This window comes from Canis aureus, chromosome 4, assembly GCF_053574225.1.
Source record: "Canis aureus isolate CA01 chromosome 4, VMU_Caureus_v.1.0, whole genome shotgun sequence".
Taxonomy (NCBI): Eukaryota; Metazoa; Chordata; class Mammalia; order Carnivora; family Canidae; genus Canis; species Canis aureus.
In genome coordinates, this window is record NC_135614.1 from 10,115,773 (window position 1) to 10,130,984 (window position 15,212).

The 15,212-nt window shown below is 44.8% G+C and overlaps 1 protein-coding gene and 1 long non-coding RNA gene across 3 annotated transcripts in view; one reads left to right on the forward strand and one right to left on the reverse strand.

Moving 5' to 3' along the window:
• The first annotated feature begins 211 nt into the window (after window positions 1–211).
• Window positions 212–6,964, forward strand: LOC144312168 (uncharacterized). Its single transcript, XR_013377596.1, has 2 exons — window positions 212–731; window positions 1,115–6,964. It is a non-coding gene; the product is annotated as an uncharacterized LOC144312168 (long non-coding RNA).
• The window catches only part of COG2 (component of oligomeric golgi complex 2), a 51,347-nt gene continuing 37,564 nt past the window's right edge, over window positions 1,430–15,212 (reverse strand). The window contains exons 11-18 of one of the 2 annotated variants that reach the window (XM_077894542.1): window positions 12,059–12,120; window positions 9,952–10,103; window positions 8,204–8,401; window positions 7,252–7,324; window positions 6,820–6,959; window positions 5,120–5,259; window positions 3,661–3,844; window positions 1,430–2,123 (exon numbers count right to left, since the gene is read on the reverse strand). In XM_077894542.1, coding sequence (XP_077750668.1) covers window positions 2,028–2,123; window positions 3,661–3,844; window positions 5,120–5,259; window positions 6,820–6,959; window positions 7,252–7,324; window positions 8,204–8,401; window positions 9,952–10,103; window positions 12,059–12,120 — 1,045 coding nt within the window. In that variant the 3' untranslated portion in view covers window positions 1,430–2,027. Of the gene's footprint in view, window positions 2,124–3,660; window positions 3,845–5,119; window positions 5,260–6,819; window positions 6,963–7,251; window positions 7,325–8,203; window positions 8,402–9,951; window positions 10,104–12,058; window positions 12,121–15,212 lie in introns of both variants that reach the window. The other variant, XM_077894541.1, reaches the window with a different exon arrangement.

Consider the following 15,212-nt stretch of genomic DNA (forward strand, 5'->3'; position numbering starts at 1 on the left):
GCCCAGGCCAAGCCTGGGGCCCCGACCCTGGACTATCAGCCTCCCTGTACCGATGTTCTTACTACGGAGGAAGAACTACCTGTTGGCAAGCAAACTGGACTTGGAACAATCTTGCCTGGGTTTAAATTTGGCTTGTTAGTTATCTAACTTTTTAATTTCTATTTCCTCATCTGCATAATGGGGATAATGTGGAGTTGGAAGGACTAATACACTGTATCCCTGCCAACCACATGTGGGGACAAAGGAGAAAGGCAAAGCAGTCCGGGACCAGGCTGGAGGGAGGTGCTCAGCCACGTGGCTATCCAGCAGACCGTCAGCCTGGTAGGGCTGGGTCTCTGCTCCCGCAACACCCCACTGGGCACGGTGGGAGGTCAGCGCTGCCCACAAGGGCCTGTTGACACTCGGAGGCTAGTGTAGGGGAGGCCACCATGGCAGCTCACAGATTCCGCTGAGCTGCAGGCTCACCTGCTGGACCTCTTTGGCTCCCTTGGGTGCGAGCAGCTTCAAGGAAGCACAACTTCCACAGGCCCCCCCTGTCCTGAACTTGGCGTCTAGAGGAAGCAAGAAACAAAGGTGGGTGCCAGTTTATCTCCACTGGTTCCAGGTTGGCCTTGCTCTCTCACTTCACGCCTGGCTTTCCTTCCCGACCGCTCCTTGCTGCCTCAAGGCCCAGCACCATGCAGAGGCAACGCCCACAAAGACAAGACGGCTGAGCCGGCTCCCGCAGCCAGGTGAGTTCCGACCCTGATGTTGAGTCCTTTCTGCTCTCTCACCCACGGGGCTGGGTCTGACCAGGCTGCCAACATGGTCTGCTTAGAGGCCAATCCAGTGGGGGCAGGGCGCTCCCTGCTGAGGCCAGGCACGCGCGCTCTCCACAGGGTGCAGGCACAGGCCCTGAACAGAGGGGAAGCCACACTGCCCATGGGCTGGAAGACATGTGGCCGGGAGCTCCTGCTGCTGCTCTTGTCGCTTCTACTGGGGTTCCTCCTGTGCTCCCTATTTCTGCAGCTCTGCTTCATCACTGCACTAAAAAAAAAAAAAAAAAAATTGCTGCTAGCTCCCAGATCTTCTTTCTTAATTGCCTATTGCTTATCCCATTCCTTTCTCTCTCCAGAGCTGATCTTTGAACAGAGGAGACGCTGAGCTGTAACGAAACACAAGCAGAGGAAGCGCGCCTGCCTCTGTGGGGTCGGTCAGCAGCAGCCCACCTCGTGCTCCTACCTCTTCCCAAAATTCCTGCAGCTGTTACCTCCTGACACGCATGGGTCCGTGGCCTTGTCACCTCCCACACCTGCAGGAGGTTTTCCCAGGCAGGCCCCACCACAAGCGGTGTGGGAGGCAGGTGCCCTCAAGGAGACACACCTCACAGGGCACCTGGGAGGAGCACCATTTAACTTGCACTGGATCCACAAATAAAAATTGCACACACTTTTGGCAGACACTTTTTTTATTCAGGAAATACATCTTCCCTACTGGTTCCAGCCGCTGCCAGGAATGATGATGTGATGGGAAGCACTCTCACTGAACACCCAGTGGGAGAACGGAGGAGCAGCATTGCTTCCTGCCTTTTAGAGTGTCACCTCACACAGCAGGGCCCAGCAGAGGAGGGGCTGAGGGGAGCGAGCCACCTGTTGCGGTCACCCCTGCAGGCAGGTGCTTCCCATGGCAGGGTCAGTGGGCCAACTTTCCATAGTCAGACATCTTATTTCCTCTAATCGTATTTTAAGAAATCGGCTCTTCCACGCTAAGATTTACAATAAAAATAAAATAATTTGCTCTGTAAACTATAGTAGAAAGTTAAGTGTCTTAAAAACTATCTTCCATACAACGGAAAAAGGCTTCTGTGTTCTGTTCTGGGTGAAAGGAGACCCAGGTGTGCGGAGAGAAGCCGCATTGGCATGTTGCTGGAGACATGTGGAAGCACTTCTTGGCCTCAGAGGCTTGGAAAGAGGACGGAGCCACCTTCTTCCCTTCAGGCTTGCCGTCCAGCTTTCCTCTCCCTGTGGGCTCTTCCAAGATGCTCACGGCTATTCTGCAGTTGCCTGGTCCTTGGCGGCGGCAACCAGCTCTGCCAGGGCCGGGAAGCTCTTTATGTCCTTCGTTGCCAGGCCCATCTTTTGTATCTGCAAAGGCCACGAAAGTGAATAAAAGCACTGTGGTCTCAGCTGAATACGAACAAAAGGCCCTTATGAAGAACACAAGAATAACTACCACCCCCACCCTCCAAGAAATCAGAAAAAGGCAGCTCCCCAAAGAATGGCAGAGTATTTTTTCCCTTCACAGCAAAGGATTTACTCATTATAAAGCTTCACTTTTTTGGGTTAAAGTTAGCATTCTATGAAGCCAGCATGTTCATTTATCTAAGTCCATCAAATCAGGCTTACCCAGGGTAAGAGCCTCTTTTGTGAACTGGAAAAGAAAATTCACACAAAAAGAATAATAAAGTAAACTATTTGTTAAGCAGAGAGTTTTTCCAAAAAGCAATGGCCTGCGCTTTTACTTTCTTCACATGCCATCAACAACCTTTTCTCAGAATCTGATGAATTGTGGACGTTGTGGCAGAGAACCAGAGTGAATTACTGAGGCAACCGAGTTGTGGCATCCCATGTTCCCACTGTTGTTAACAACGGCAACAAACCCCACACACTCACAGGAAAATCTGGGAAAATCTACACCAAGTACTTCACATCTGTGGGCATGTTGACGCTCATCTGGGGACCAGGACCACAGGGTACCATTTCTTTTCATCCCCCTGCTTCCACCCACCCCGCCTGTGTCTGGTTTCTTTGTTTCTCATTTTGCTGTAGCAAGCTGTCTTGTTTGTAAAAAAGACTGGAAGTTTCCCTTGTGAAATAAAGAAATGGAGCAATGGATTCCTGCCGGGATGTATCTGTAAATTCACCTCAAAGCAGCAAATGTGGATCTCCAGTGACGACCCTGATATGCAAGTCCTCAGTGAGCTAGAAAACCAAGCATCTCCTGAGGGAGCTTTTAGGATCTCACTTCTTTTCCTCTAGCAAAGGAAATTTCCTGGAGGACCCATGCCATACAGCGAATGTGAACAGCTTAGAAAGCCAGCTTATCAAGAGCAACAAGTTTCACAGTCCTTAAGCAAGTCACCTCTGTATGAGCAGAGGCCCTGTCCAGAACCTATACTTGCCTCCTAAGTAGCACTATATTCAGGAACGTTCATCTACCTGCCATGACTCTAAAACCTGAGAAAACCCAGCCAGGGAAACAAAGAAGTCAGGCTCAGACAATTCCTTAAGGGCTGCAGTGAGAAACCCACGAGCTAATGCATTTCTAGTTATTCTAACCGCCTGATTAGGTCTCAGACACTTTCCGGTCAGTGGACAAAAAGGACACCATCTTCTGTGAGCCCATACTACAGCGGGCTTTGTGAACATGAGGGCCCGTGAGCCAAGCAGATGTCAGCTGCACCAAAGACCAGTTCATCAGACCTCAACTGTCAATTTACAGTGTTGGGTACACACCCATATCTCTTTCAAGTCTGGGGCCCTGACCCTTCTTCCAGCTCTGGGAGTGGACGCCCCCCACCCTGCTCGGCAGCACGTGTGGGCTCAGAACAGCCACCAGGAGATGGCTGGGCCCGTAGAACTTGCGTCAGACACACGGGGCTGATGATGGCTCGGGGCTTACCTGCTCTCCCAAGTACTCCACATCTAAGGCCAACTGCAGCCTGATTTTGTCATCATCACTCATGCCACCACCACTAGGACCGACGGGATTGGTGGGAGTGCTTTTTCTGGCTTGTTTCAGCCTTTTCAGGCTCTCCTCCATCTTCCTCACCGAGCTCAGAACGTCTGACACAGTTTCGTAGTACCTGGAGCATAAGACACACCCACTGGTAAGACGGAGGAGTCTGTGTGCATCCCCAAACAGATGAACTGGCTTTGTGGACCAAAGCAAGAGATTTTTAAGACAAAATTCATTTCCACTTAAAAAATCAGCCATGGTACATTTATCAATGTTTCTTAGGACTGAAAAAAACCCAGAGTCTTGACTTTCTACCACTGCATTCCCTCAGAACTGAAGAAATATGTATATGGACTCTCTGTACAATTTTACTCCCAAACACTAAGAGGAAATCGTGGGCCAAACTGTCTTTCCTACTTGAAGGGTGAGCAGCTGGAGCTCATTCCCCAAGTGCAAGCAACAGATTCATTTAGAATCAGTCCTAGGAATGGCTCATCTTTTAAGGAATGGAAGCATTTCAAAATTTTAAATAAAACTAATTTCCTTCACAATAATCTTAATAAAATTTGCAAATTATAAATGAGTTGCATTTCAAAACTTAGTTTACAAGCTGGTTACTTGGCACTTGGAATATATTTGCCTACAAAAACAACACTGTAACTCATGGTTCTGTTCTAAATTAACCCACAAATGTCACTTAATTCAGAAACAATTGAAATAAATCAAATATTATTGCAAAATAATTATACAAAATTCAATAATAAAACTGAATAATATACTCGGACATAACTCAATGCTGGCATTTGGAGAAGAGTTGATTAAATGAGAAATAAGGAGACATTCAAACACGGAGATGCTGAAGACCTCCTTATGTTTTCAAGGGTTGCAGGGTTTTAGGCACTGAACATTTATCCATTGTAATGATACTTCAGAAAATATGTTTTCTTTTCCTAGACTGCAGTGGCCTCACCAGTAGGAGTCTTTCATTATCTGGAGTGATCAGACCCATTTTCGACTGACACAGCTGAGGAGAGAAAGAATCCTCAAGGAAAAACGATGCCTGGACTTGCAGTAAGAGGCCTGCATGAAGTGTATAATGGACAGCAAAACCCAGGCCTGCCCAGGGTAGTGCAGGACCTGTGTGAGACCCAGGGAAGCTGGGAGGCGGTTTAGGTGGAGGCAGGTGGCCCAAAGCGCTCTGGGTGCAGGAGGAGTGAAGCGAGCACAGCTCAGCCATCAACACAGACAGAAGTATTAAGCACCTGTACCTGACTCACCCAGTGACACACTGACTTGATGTGCTCACCACCCCGTCAACATGCAATCCCCTGGTGGCCTCAGTGGTCTCTGACTCAGGGATCTTCTAAGAAAGTCTGGAATAGCCTACTTCTAAGGTACTCACTTATGAGTGCTCTCAGAAAGTGCGCCTTCTAGCCACTGCTGAATTATTGCCTGTTTGAGCTTATCCTTGTGCCCACTCTGAAGTTGGTAAAATGGCTTCAGAGCACTGTCCACATAAGAGGAGGCTGTTGTTGGCACCTCCTGGAATAATGATGGTAGAGGTTAAAAAAACATAAAGAAAAAAAAAAAAAGGAGAATAAGTTACTCAAAACTTCAAAGAGATGCTAGTGATGTATCAGTTTTGAGACATGTACAAACGTCATTCCCTCCCCAGAATAACACTAATGTCTATAGAAAAATACCTGGAGAACAGGAGGGGGCCAAGAAGAGTAAAGCGAGGGGAAATCATATTTAGAGCAGAGCCAGAAAGAGGAAGAGAGAGAAAGAGGGAACAAGCACCTAAGTGTGTACACAGAGGAGGAGGGTTGTGCTTGACTTGGTGCATTTCCAACGAGCTCCCACCAGGTGGACTGACCGACCAGCAAGGATCTAGGGCAAGTAATTGGACTTTTCTTAGTTTAAGTTTCTTTGTCTGCAAACAAGGACACTGGCATTCACTTTATAGAACAAATGAGAGTATCTGACCCCCAAGCACCTGGTAAATATATTAACATCATATACAACAGACAGGAAAAGCTGGTGGCTTAGTAAAAGAATATTAACGAATTTGGGAATATAAAGTAGGTCTCTCTCTCCCACTTTGACATGGGAGTTTCAGGTCAGATCAGAAAGGAAAAATCGGGTGACAAAGTACTCTTGCTGGAAGTGGTAAGCCTATTGCACACGCAGATTTTAAAAGGAAAAAAGGAGTAGCCACAAAGGAGACTTGCTGAAGCTCAGTTCAGCCCTCAAGTGCCTCCAGGACACCGAGTCAGACAGGCAGAGTAACATAAACAGGGAAGATGCCAACGTTGAGGCTGCCCTAAAACAGGGACGTACACAGGAACTCCAGAGAGACTCCAGAAAAGCACAATGTCCTGGGAATTTTCACAGTTCTTGGAAATAATTTTAGTAGTAAAGTGCCTAACATCCAACACTACAATTGAGGAAAAAAAGAAAATTCGATGGAAAATTAAATGACATGTGGCAAGAAGGAAATGAGCATAGAGATGCCTGAAACTGAGAGCTCAGGAGAGGAAACTAAACCACTGGTCAAAATGAAGTCCCCAAATCACCATTCTATAAGATGTGACAACAGGAGAATTCGACCTTGAACATCAGTGTGCATGCACACTTTTTTGAAGTCTTATAAATGCTTTTCATACTCTTAATGTAGCTTTTCAAATCTTATCAAGTTAAAGAACAGGAGAAGGTAGGTACGTGCTAGGGCACTATGAAGGGAACAAGGTAAATTCCATTTTTTTTCAAATATAAGCTACAAAAACCAAGAGGGTATAAAGGAATTAAAAATATTTTATTAAAATGCTTTCTTCTGAAATTACTCTCTTTCCCTAAGGCCAAAGGAATCCAAACAAGTCAGTACTGTCTGAGTCCAATTCCGAAAGCAGCTGACCATCTACCCGGGGGGGGGGGGGGGTCCCCCTTCTCAAATATTCTCTGGATGAGGCTGAGCAGGTCTGCCTCTGGGCAGTGCTGCCCCTGGGCACCCATCTCTGTATCTTGATCTGCCACTACCCCCTTGGTGGCTCTCCTACTATGTATTTCCCCACTTCAAAATTATTTTCAGGGAGTGGTGCTGACCTTATTGGTCCTTCGGTAAAGCCTGGGAACCTCCAGGGCACTTTTCAGGTAACTGAAACAAGACTCACTTAAGTCTTGGATGATCCTGTTACTTAAGGCAGGAACACAGGCAGACAGAGACGTCTGAGAGTCCTCCAGGGCTGCTGTTGAGACATATAGATTCAATTTAACCACTTACTCAGGCCTAGATGTGAATCTTATTTTAGACAGCGTCATAGTAGTTAGAGAGTGTACGACAGTAAGTCAAATCAAATCATGAGAATTAAACAAAATATCTCATTTAGAGAAGTTAAAATCACAGAACAGAATACAGATACAACCAAGAATTTACAACTAGAGAAGAAAATGGCATATACATCCTACAGTCTCTGAAGTTTTATTTTAAATTATTTCTTAATCAAAGATTTGCTGAGTCTAAACATTCATTTTTACCTGAGATAGAAGAAAAATTCTTAAAGCCAATCATTTCAAGTTTTGGCTTGATTGTTTCCAAGAGTTCTGGAAGCTGAAATAAATATGCACTTTATATATTCAGTTACTTCTTATAAATCAAAGGAAGAGGCAATTCTATTTGCATCTATAAACTCTAAAATATTGTTAATGAATGCTGAAACTAGACTCAGGACTTTCTGTCATTTTCATCAGAAGAAAATAAAACTCTTTACACTTTCATGATCACAGAATCCAACAACACAGGAAAAGCAGTCCACAGCTATAAGCAGACCCAGGGAATTAGCAGAAGCATTTTCTATTCTGTGGGTCACCCCAGTACCAAAAACAGCTTACAAGGAAGATCAGATTTTGCTCAAAATATATTATTTGTTCAAGTGCCACAATATATTTAAACCGGAGGAAAGGATAGTTATGTATCAGGGCACTCAAACACAAATTCAATCCACAAAGCCCTCTTCATTAATGATAAAGGCCCTCAATATGGACCCCTATCTAGGGAAAACAGAGGGGGAAATTTTAACAGTTCAGCACTTTCAAAGTACAGCTGAAGATGAAATGTTACCAGGAAATAAGTGGTCAAGTGCGGGAGAAGCAATTAAACTCCAGCCCATTAGCAATCATGCCTGCACAGAGAAAGTGGAGCTAATGGACAGATGGTGCGTGGCTCCCCCAGAGCTAATGACAGCGCCACTGAAAAGGAAGCAGAGGCCCCAGGGTCACACAGGACGAGACTAGACTGATAAGCAAGGAGGCAGAGAGCCCACCTGTGGGAGAGACACTTTGAAGGACAGATGAACATATCTCCCCAGGTACCCCTGGGTCCCATGATGCTAAGCCCCGTGAAGCCAAATGGTGTCAGGTCTTTGCACATACGGCCTCCTGTGGGAGCACTGAAGCTAGCAGCTGGAATTCTGCCAGGACATGGGCCTACCTGCTCCTGAAGCTTGTCCAGGTCTGCTACCACATACACAAGTTGCGTACTGGAAATGGAGACCACAGGCTTTGTTTCCGAAGGGCCACTTCCTTGGTCTTCACCATTTCCTTGGGTAACGGAAGGGTCTTTGCTACCAGTTACCAAAGGCTTTTTAATATCCTTGGTACTTTCATTAGAGATGGGCCTGAGTAAAAGCTGAAAAACCATTTCAATGATTATTTTTCCACTAGCAACATCTCTGAGCTTTTATTTTTGTGGGTCAACAACTCACCTAAAGTGACAGCTATCTACAAAGTACTCAGTACAAGTTCACCAGTGAAAGCACAACAAGGAGAAACAAGGTCAAACTACATACAACCTCAAGTATGCTTATCCTTAAACCTGTGTCTAATTTCTGATAAAAAACATAACAGGTAAAAATAAAATAGGTCCCTAAATGGAACGAAAATTAATTTCTGGAATATCAAACCTCATTATGCTTCAAATACTACAAACAAAAGTGACTCACATCATGTATTGTTACAAGGGAAAAACCAGAGAGAGATACTTTGGCATCAAGAAAAAAATGAAATAACAAATATTCAAAGCAAAGTAACTTATTAAGAACACATGAAGCGGCCAACTTGGGCCTAACTGAAGAACTGCACCAAGGCCCGTTGTGTCCCTGGAACTGACTACACAGTGCTCTTCAGAAACAGCTTGAAGGATGGGTTGTCTGCTAAGACCCTTTTGAGCAGAGGAAGGCAAAAGAGAAAAAGAAAACTAGCTTCCACAGAGCTTCCAGGATCTGCCAGGCACTTCTGTCAACAATTTGTTGGTCAACAAGTATCTCTTTACTCCTCACAACCACACAGAGAAGCTGCTTTCCCATTTTACAGATGAAGAATTTGGGACTCCTAGAGCTAATTGTCCCAACATCACAAAATATAAAAGTGGCAGAACCTGGGTTTGATTCTGACTGAAGCCTGTGCTCCTTCCATTAGAACATGCAGCAGGATGACGACATGCTTGTCGCCTACTCCAGCTGAGATGGCATTCCCTCCCAAAGATGAGGCTTCTTCATGTTGTCCTTCCTGAGAGCTAACACACGCCTATCTTCATACTCCTCACATACACTTAACAGGCTGCTTATCTGTCTCACTGGAGACAGTCCAGGAGGCAGGGCCTCTCTGAGGCCAAGACACAGGTGCAGGGCCTGCTTGCGTGCTCAGTGCTGGCCTGTAGGAACACTTTATGGACAATACCTTATCTTTACAGGTGTGTGCAAATCTAATACAATCAACTACTTGACAAAGAGAAAAGTAGGCTGTTTTGAAATGAAGAGAAGGTTAATTAATTTTCCTATCTTTTAATCTCCATGATCACATGATTTTTTAAAACTTCCAAATACAATTAAAATGTATTTTTTATTCCTACTCACTTTCATTAAAATGAGCATCTTTGTTTTAATATGGAGGCACCTCAAAAATTCTGGCCTTGAGAAGGGAACAAGAGCTTGTCAGTGCAGCACCTTCCCATAAAAGGAAGCACTGACTATGTGATAATTAACACCCATAAAAGGCAATGGTGCTGAGACAAAAAAGGAAACAAACATGGCTGCAAACTTGAGAAAGGAGCCCACTCTTGTCCTCCAGATCAACCTCTCGTGACAACACGGCCTTGTAAAATCTTAGCACACCTAGTGTTAAGGTGTCTGGAATTCCCAACAGCGTTGAATGCATAAGAGCTGCTGGGCCAGCCCTCACCTCACTGACAAACATGGAGTACCGAGCCAAAATCTGCAGCGTGAGCCTCCAGAGACGATGCGCCAGCGCTGGCAAGAACATCTCATCTGACCAACACTTCTGCAGGCTGCTCCATGTCCGGTGAGAAGCCAAAAGGCAAAACGAACTGCCGGCTAGAGAGGAAAAGAGGCATGTAAAGAATCACAGGCAATTCAAGGCTTAATTCTAATATTTTCAATGTGTAATTCCGGACTGAAGAAGTGGCCATAATCCATGCTATCATATCTTTCATGACAATGCGTTTTCTAATTTTATACAATTCCCCTTCCCAGGTGTTTGAGAAATATTAAACATACACAGCATTCAAAATAATTTGTTAAAGGGTATTTTATACCAAATCAATAAACACAATCAGGAGTGACAGTCACTAAAAAAAAAAAAAAAAAAAAAAAGGAGTGACAGTCACCTGCAAAGGTTTCGACTTTAGTTTTGAATGTGTCCTATTTTGTTTGTCTATTCTTGTGTTCCTCTACCTGAACACACTATTTATGTACAGGAAGTCAATTATATATGACCATGTTTCGCAAAGACACATGGGAACAAACTTTGAGGCTAAGACAGTGCAGTCCAGGCTGACTTAGCCACACAGAAACGAACCGAATTTCAACAGAGCAGCCTAGAGACCTATGTAGCTACAGAAATAGACATAGAGCATGTAAGAGGCCACCGGACATTAGATTAATGAGGCTATTAAGGAAAGCAAGCATGTCTGGAACCCACCCAAACCACTGTCACCTGCCCAATATCCCAGGATGGGGGCTGAGGACCCTGGAGGCCTGGGGCAGGAACCCCAGTTGTGAATCATCCCCCAGGAGGGAAGGGCCATCCTTTTTTTTTTTTTTTAATTTTTTTAATAATAAATTTATTTTTTATTGGTGTTCAATTTGCCAACATACAGAATAACACCCAGTGCTCATCCCGTCAAGTGCCCCCCTCAGTGCCCGTCACCCATTCACCCCCACCCCCCGCCCTCCTCCCCTTCCACCACCCCTAGTTGGTTTCCCAGAGTTAGGAGTCTTTATGTTCTGTCTCTCTTTCTGATATTTCCTACCCATTTCTTCTCCCTTCCCTTCTATTCCCTTTCACTATTATTTATATTGGGAAGGGCCATACTGATCCTTTACCTCAGCCTGCGAGGAAAGCAGATAGAAGCCAGTTTGCTATACAGAGAGCTGATCACCTGGGGGGGGGGGGTCCCCTTCACATGTTATTATATTCAGAAACAAAAATGAGGTCTGCTTCCTATGTTTTTAAAGCATTTTTAAAAATTTTAATTCCAGTGTAGTTAACACAGTTAACACACTATTGTGTTAGTTTCAGGTGTACAATATAATGAATTCAACAATTCTGAACATTACTCAGTGCTCATCATGATACATGTCCTCTTAATCCTCACCACCTATTTCCCCCTCCCCCCACCGACCTCCCCTCTGGTGACCATCAGTTTGCTCTATATAGTTAAGAGTGTTTCTTGGTTTGTCTTTTTCTTCTCTTTGCTCGTTTTATTTCTTAAATTACATATGTGAGTGAGATCATATGGTATCTGTTTTTCTCTGACTTATTTAGCATAATACTCTCTAGCTCTATTCATGTCCTTGAAATGGCAAGATTTCATTCTTTTTTTACAGCTGAAATAATATCTCATTATTTTACCATGTTTATTTATTTATTTATAAAATTTTTATTTATTTATGATAGTCACACACACACAGAGAGAGAGAGAGAGGCGGAGACATAGGCAGAGGGAGAAGCAGGCTCCATGCACCGGGAGCCCGACGTGGGATTTGATCCAGGGTCTCCAGGATCGTGCCCTGGGCCAAAGGCAGGTGCCAAACCACTGCACCACCCAGGGATCCCTATTTTATCATGTTTATAAAGAAGTTCTATAAACAAAAAAAAAAATTTGATTTCTTTTAGCCTCTTTAAAAAAAAAAAAGAGGTTGAGTTACGCCTTGAAGGTCTAGCCTACTGCCTGACAGGACAAGGGGCATGTACCCTCAGAATGTGAAGGTCTAGGTGACTGGCTGAGCTTCACTCACTCTCTGAGGAATCACTTTCAGGAAGTTACCTGGAGCATCCTCCAGTACATCTGTAAGTGCTGCTTCTAAGGATCCTGCGATTTCTCTAAACCTGAAATAGAAACAGCACAGATTATGGTTTATGCAGCTGCTAAATGCCTTTCCCTGCCCATTCTCCCACCTTCCTGAGGACCAGGATCACCTCCACCCACTTGTCCCTCAGCCTGACGCTCTTAACGATGCCCAACCAGCCCCAGAATGCCTATTCTCCCAAACATCTTTTTTAACTAAACTAGGAATACATTTTTCTTGATTCAGCCACTATTACATAGGGCTTCTCTATTATTTCCAGCTGAGAGGAATCACAACTAACCCCACATGTTTCAAACTAAACAAGCTGCCCATGTAAGCCTCCATCAAGAAGCTGTGCCTGGCAAGTCCTAGCTGGCTGGACTCATGCCATCACCTCACAGCCACAAGATGGTATTTATCTCCAATCCATTTCGATTTGCACAATCCCAGGAAAGGACACGTCCCCAAACTAAGGAACAGGAAGGCTGTATTCCGTGTCTTTGCAAACTAGAGAAAAGCCACTGCAAATAGCCCATTAACACTATAACAGCTTGCTGCTCACATGCTTCCTATTTCTACTGAGCCCCTCATGCTGTCCAGCACCTACCCTGCTGGCACTGCCACCCAGCATCTGCATCACTGCTCTGTGGGTCAGTTTCTTGTGTTGGACTGCCAGGCATCACAACATCCCATCACAGACTTGTTTTAATAACTGATGTGGGCACATGTTTAGGACTTTGTGACATGAAAAGTGTGTGTATTTCTTAAATGAGCTGCTCATGTGGCAATCTATTTCCCAACTACATACCTTCCCCCGTCGCATCTTTCCCAGCACACTCCTATCACCAGCTAGTTCCTTTGCTAGCAACACATTCTGACATGCACTCAAGATTAATTTACCTAATTGAGCATTCTGGATTTTTATAGTATATGTGTGCTTTTTAGAAGTGGTTCAGAGATGGAGCTTAAGGAAACTTTCTGAAGGGGGAAAAGAACAGTACGTTAAAGAGCGGCAGCCATGCCTTCCACAAATGTGCAACACAGCACAAAGCCCAGGAGCCCAAGGCCGCCCTACACTGTTAGAGCTAGCCCAGTTCCTAGAGCTTCCTGTAGCCTACACAGACAGAAACTGCCTAAGGAAGCCCACAGAAGGCTCGCCTCCCCAAGCTGCTGGCGACAGGCACAGGGGGAACAAGGGAGAGGCAGAAAGGTGGGGTGAGAAGGGACCCTGGGAGGCTAACCGAGAATGGCAACAAGAGGGGTGGTGACCCTGTGCCCAGTGAAGAGAAGGGGGAAGAGGTGCTCTGAAGATGGGAGAACACACCAGCCCCAGGTCTCAGCCTCGGGCCCCTCACACCACCACTTTTTCCAAAACCTATACAAACTACAGACAGTAAGTTCCAACAGGGAAAAGGCCTGAGAGCTAACCTGGCACTGTTGATGGCTGGGAAAACCTGGAAGCAAGCTACATGGCCCCAAGTAAGGAAATGGTTACAAAACGTGTGGCACATTCATCCTAGAATGTGGTATGAGAAGAAGTTGGCTTGAAGCTGCCCAGCAATAAGAACAAATATAAATAATTTAGTGGTGAGTAAAGACACAGGACACAAAATTATGTGTATGTTTATGCTGACAATGAGAACACACACGTGAGAAGGTACCAGAACCAAAGGTGACAGGATCCCTGGTATCTCACTGCCTTCACACAGCCCTTTGCCTGTGTGACCAAGTGGGAAGACTCTTGACAGTGTAACTGCCCAGGTCACTTGACAGAGCTGTGCCTCCCCAGCCAGAAGCCCAGCACCAGCACCTCATGCAGCTTTGCAGAGCAGTTAGCTGCCAGGATTGAAGTGATAGGTTACAGGTCATCTTGCAAAACAGCAAAAAGTGAGAGGTTAGTTTGGTGGAACCTGAGAAGCCATGCCATGGTTTGCCCATGCACATGTGATGCCATTCTGCTCTCACCAGGGTATTTGTAACAAGGACAAATCCCAAATAAAACATCTCTAAATGCTTAAATTTGGGTTTGGGGAAGGTCTCTAAACCTCTTCCTCCATGCATGCTACAGGTCTGCAAGCCTCCAAAAGTGCTCCTATAAAAATCAATACGGCAATGAGAATTTCCTTCTGCTCAGTGGTATATCAGAAATGTTGCAGGGCACATCTCTACTTTGTACACACACATACTTGAAGGCAAAGGGTAATAAGCACATCAATGCTGTTGACTCCACATAATTAAGGAGAAAATATGCTATGTTTGGCATGTACCAAACACAGTACATACTGTGAACATTCTGGGAGTATATAATATTCTAATAAGATTTTAATTAAAGGACGTAAACCTTAACCTTTGGGATTTAAGAGACTAACACCTGTTTCTAGGTAGCCACTGACACACAATTTGACACCATTTTGTACACATTTGCATTCGTTTTCATCTTATGAGAAACTGAGTCCTGAAGCTACTTTCCAATATGCCTATAAAGAGGAGTGAAATGAAGACCCAGCAGGGTCTCAGGAACAGTGTGGGGGTACAAGTATGCTCCAGAAGGTGCTGGATGGGAGTGCTGCCCTTTTTCCTAAGACAGTGGGGATGTAGGCCTACAGTCAGACCAGAAGCATAAACCTGTTCTCAAGGGTGCAATATGAATATTTCTCCCTATAAATATGTCAAAGCATACCACCCCACTGGCTTTTAGCTTCCTTTACATGACCCTGAAGTGATTTCGGTAACAATACAACTCTGACCCTAGTCATGTTTGTGGAACTTTTTGTCATCCCTCAGAGTAAACAATTCAATACCTGGTAAAAATCAACAGAACTGTCCTACAAAGTATTACCTGAATTTATTTTTTAAATGGAAAAACAAACATTGAATACAAGTTCCACACTTCGTAACTCAAACGTCATTTTTGAAAATTTCACAAATTTTAAAACACTTTACAGACAAAAGTTAACCAATCCCTTGGAATGCTTAATGTTTCTGATGAAGGTAAAAAATCTCTCAGGGAACTGGCTGACTTTCAACATACTTTAAGGCCCAGTTGCCAGCCCCATGAGAACCAGCCAAGGCGAGGCTGTGCTGTCACTGTGGGGCCTGGCTGGCCAAAACAGGCCCCTGGAGCTCCATGAG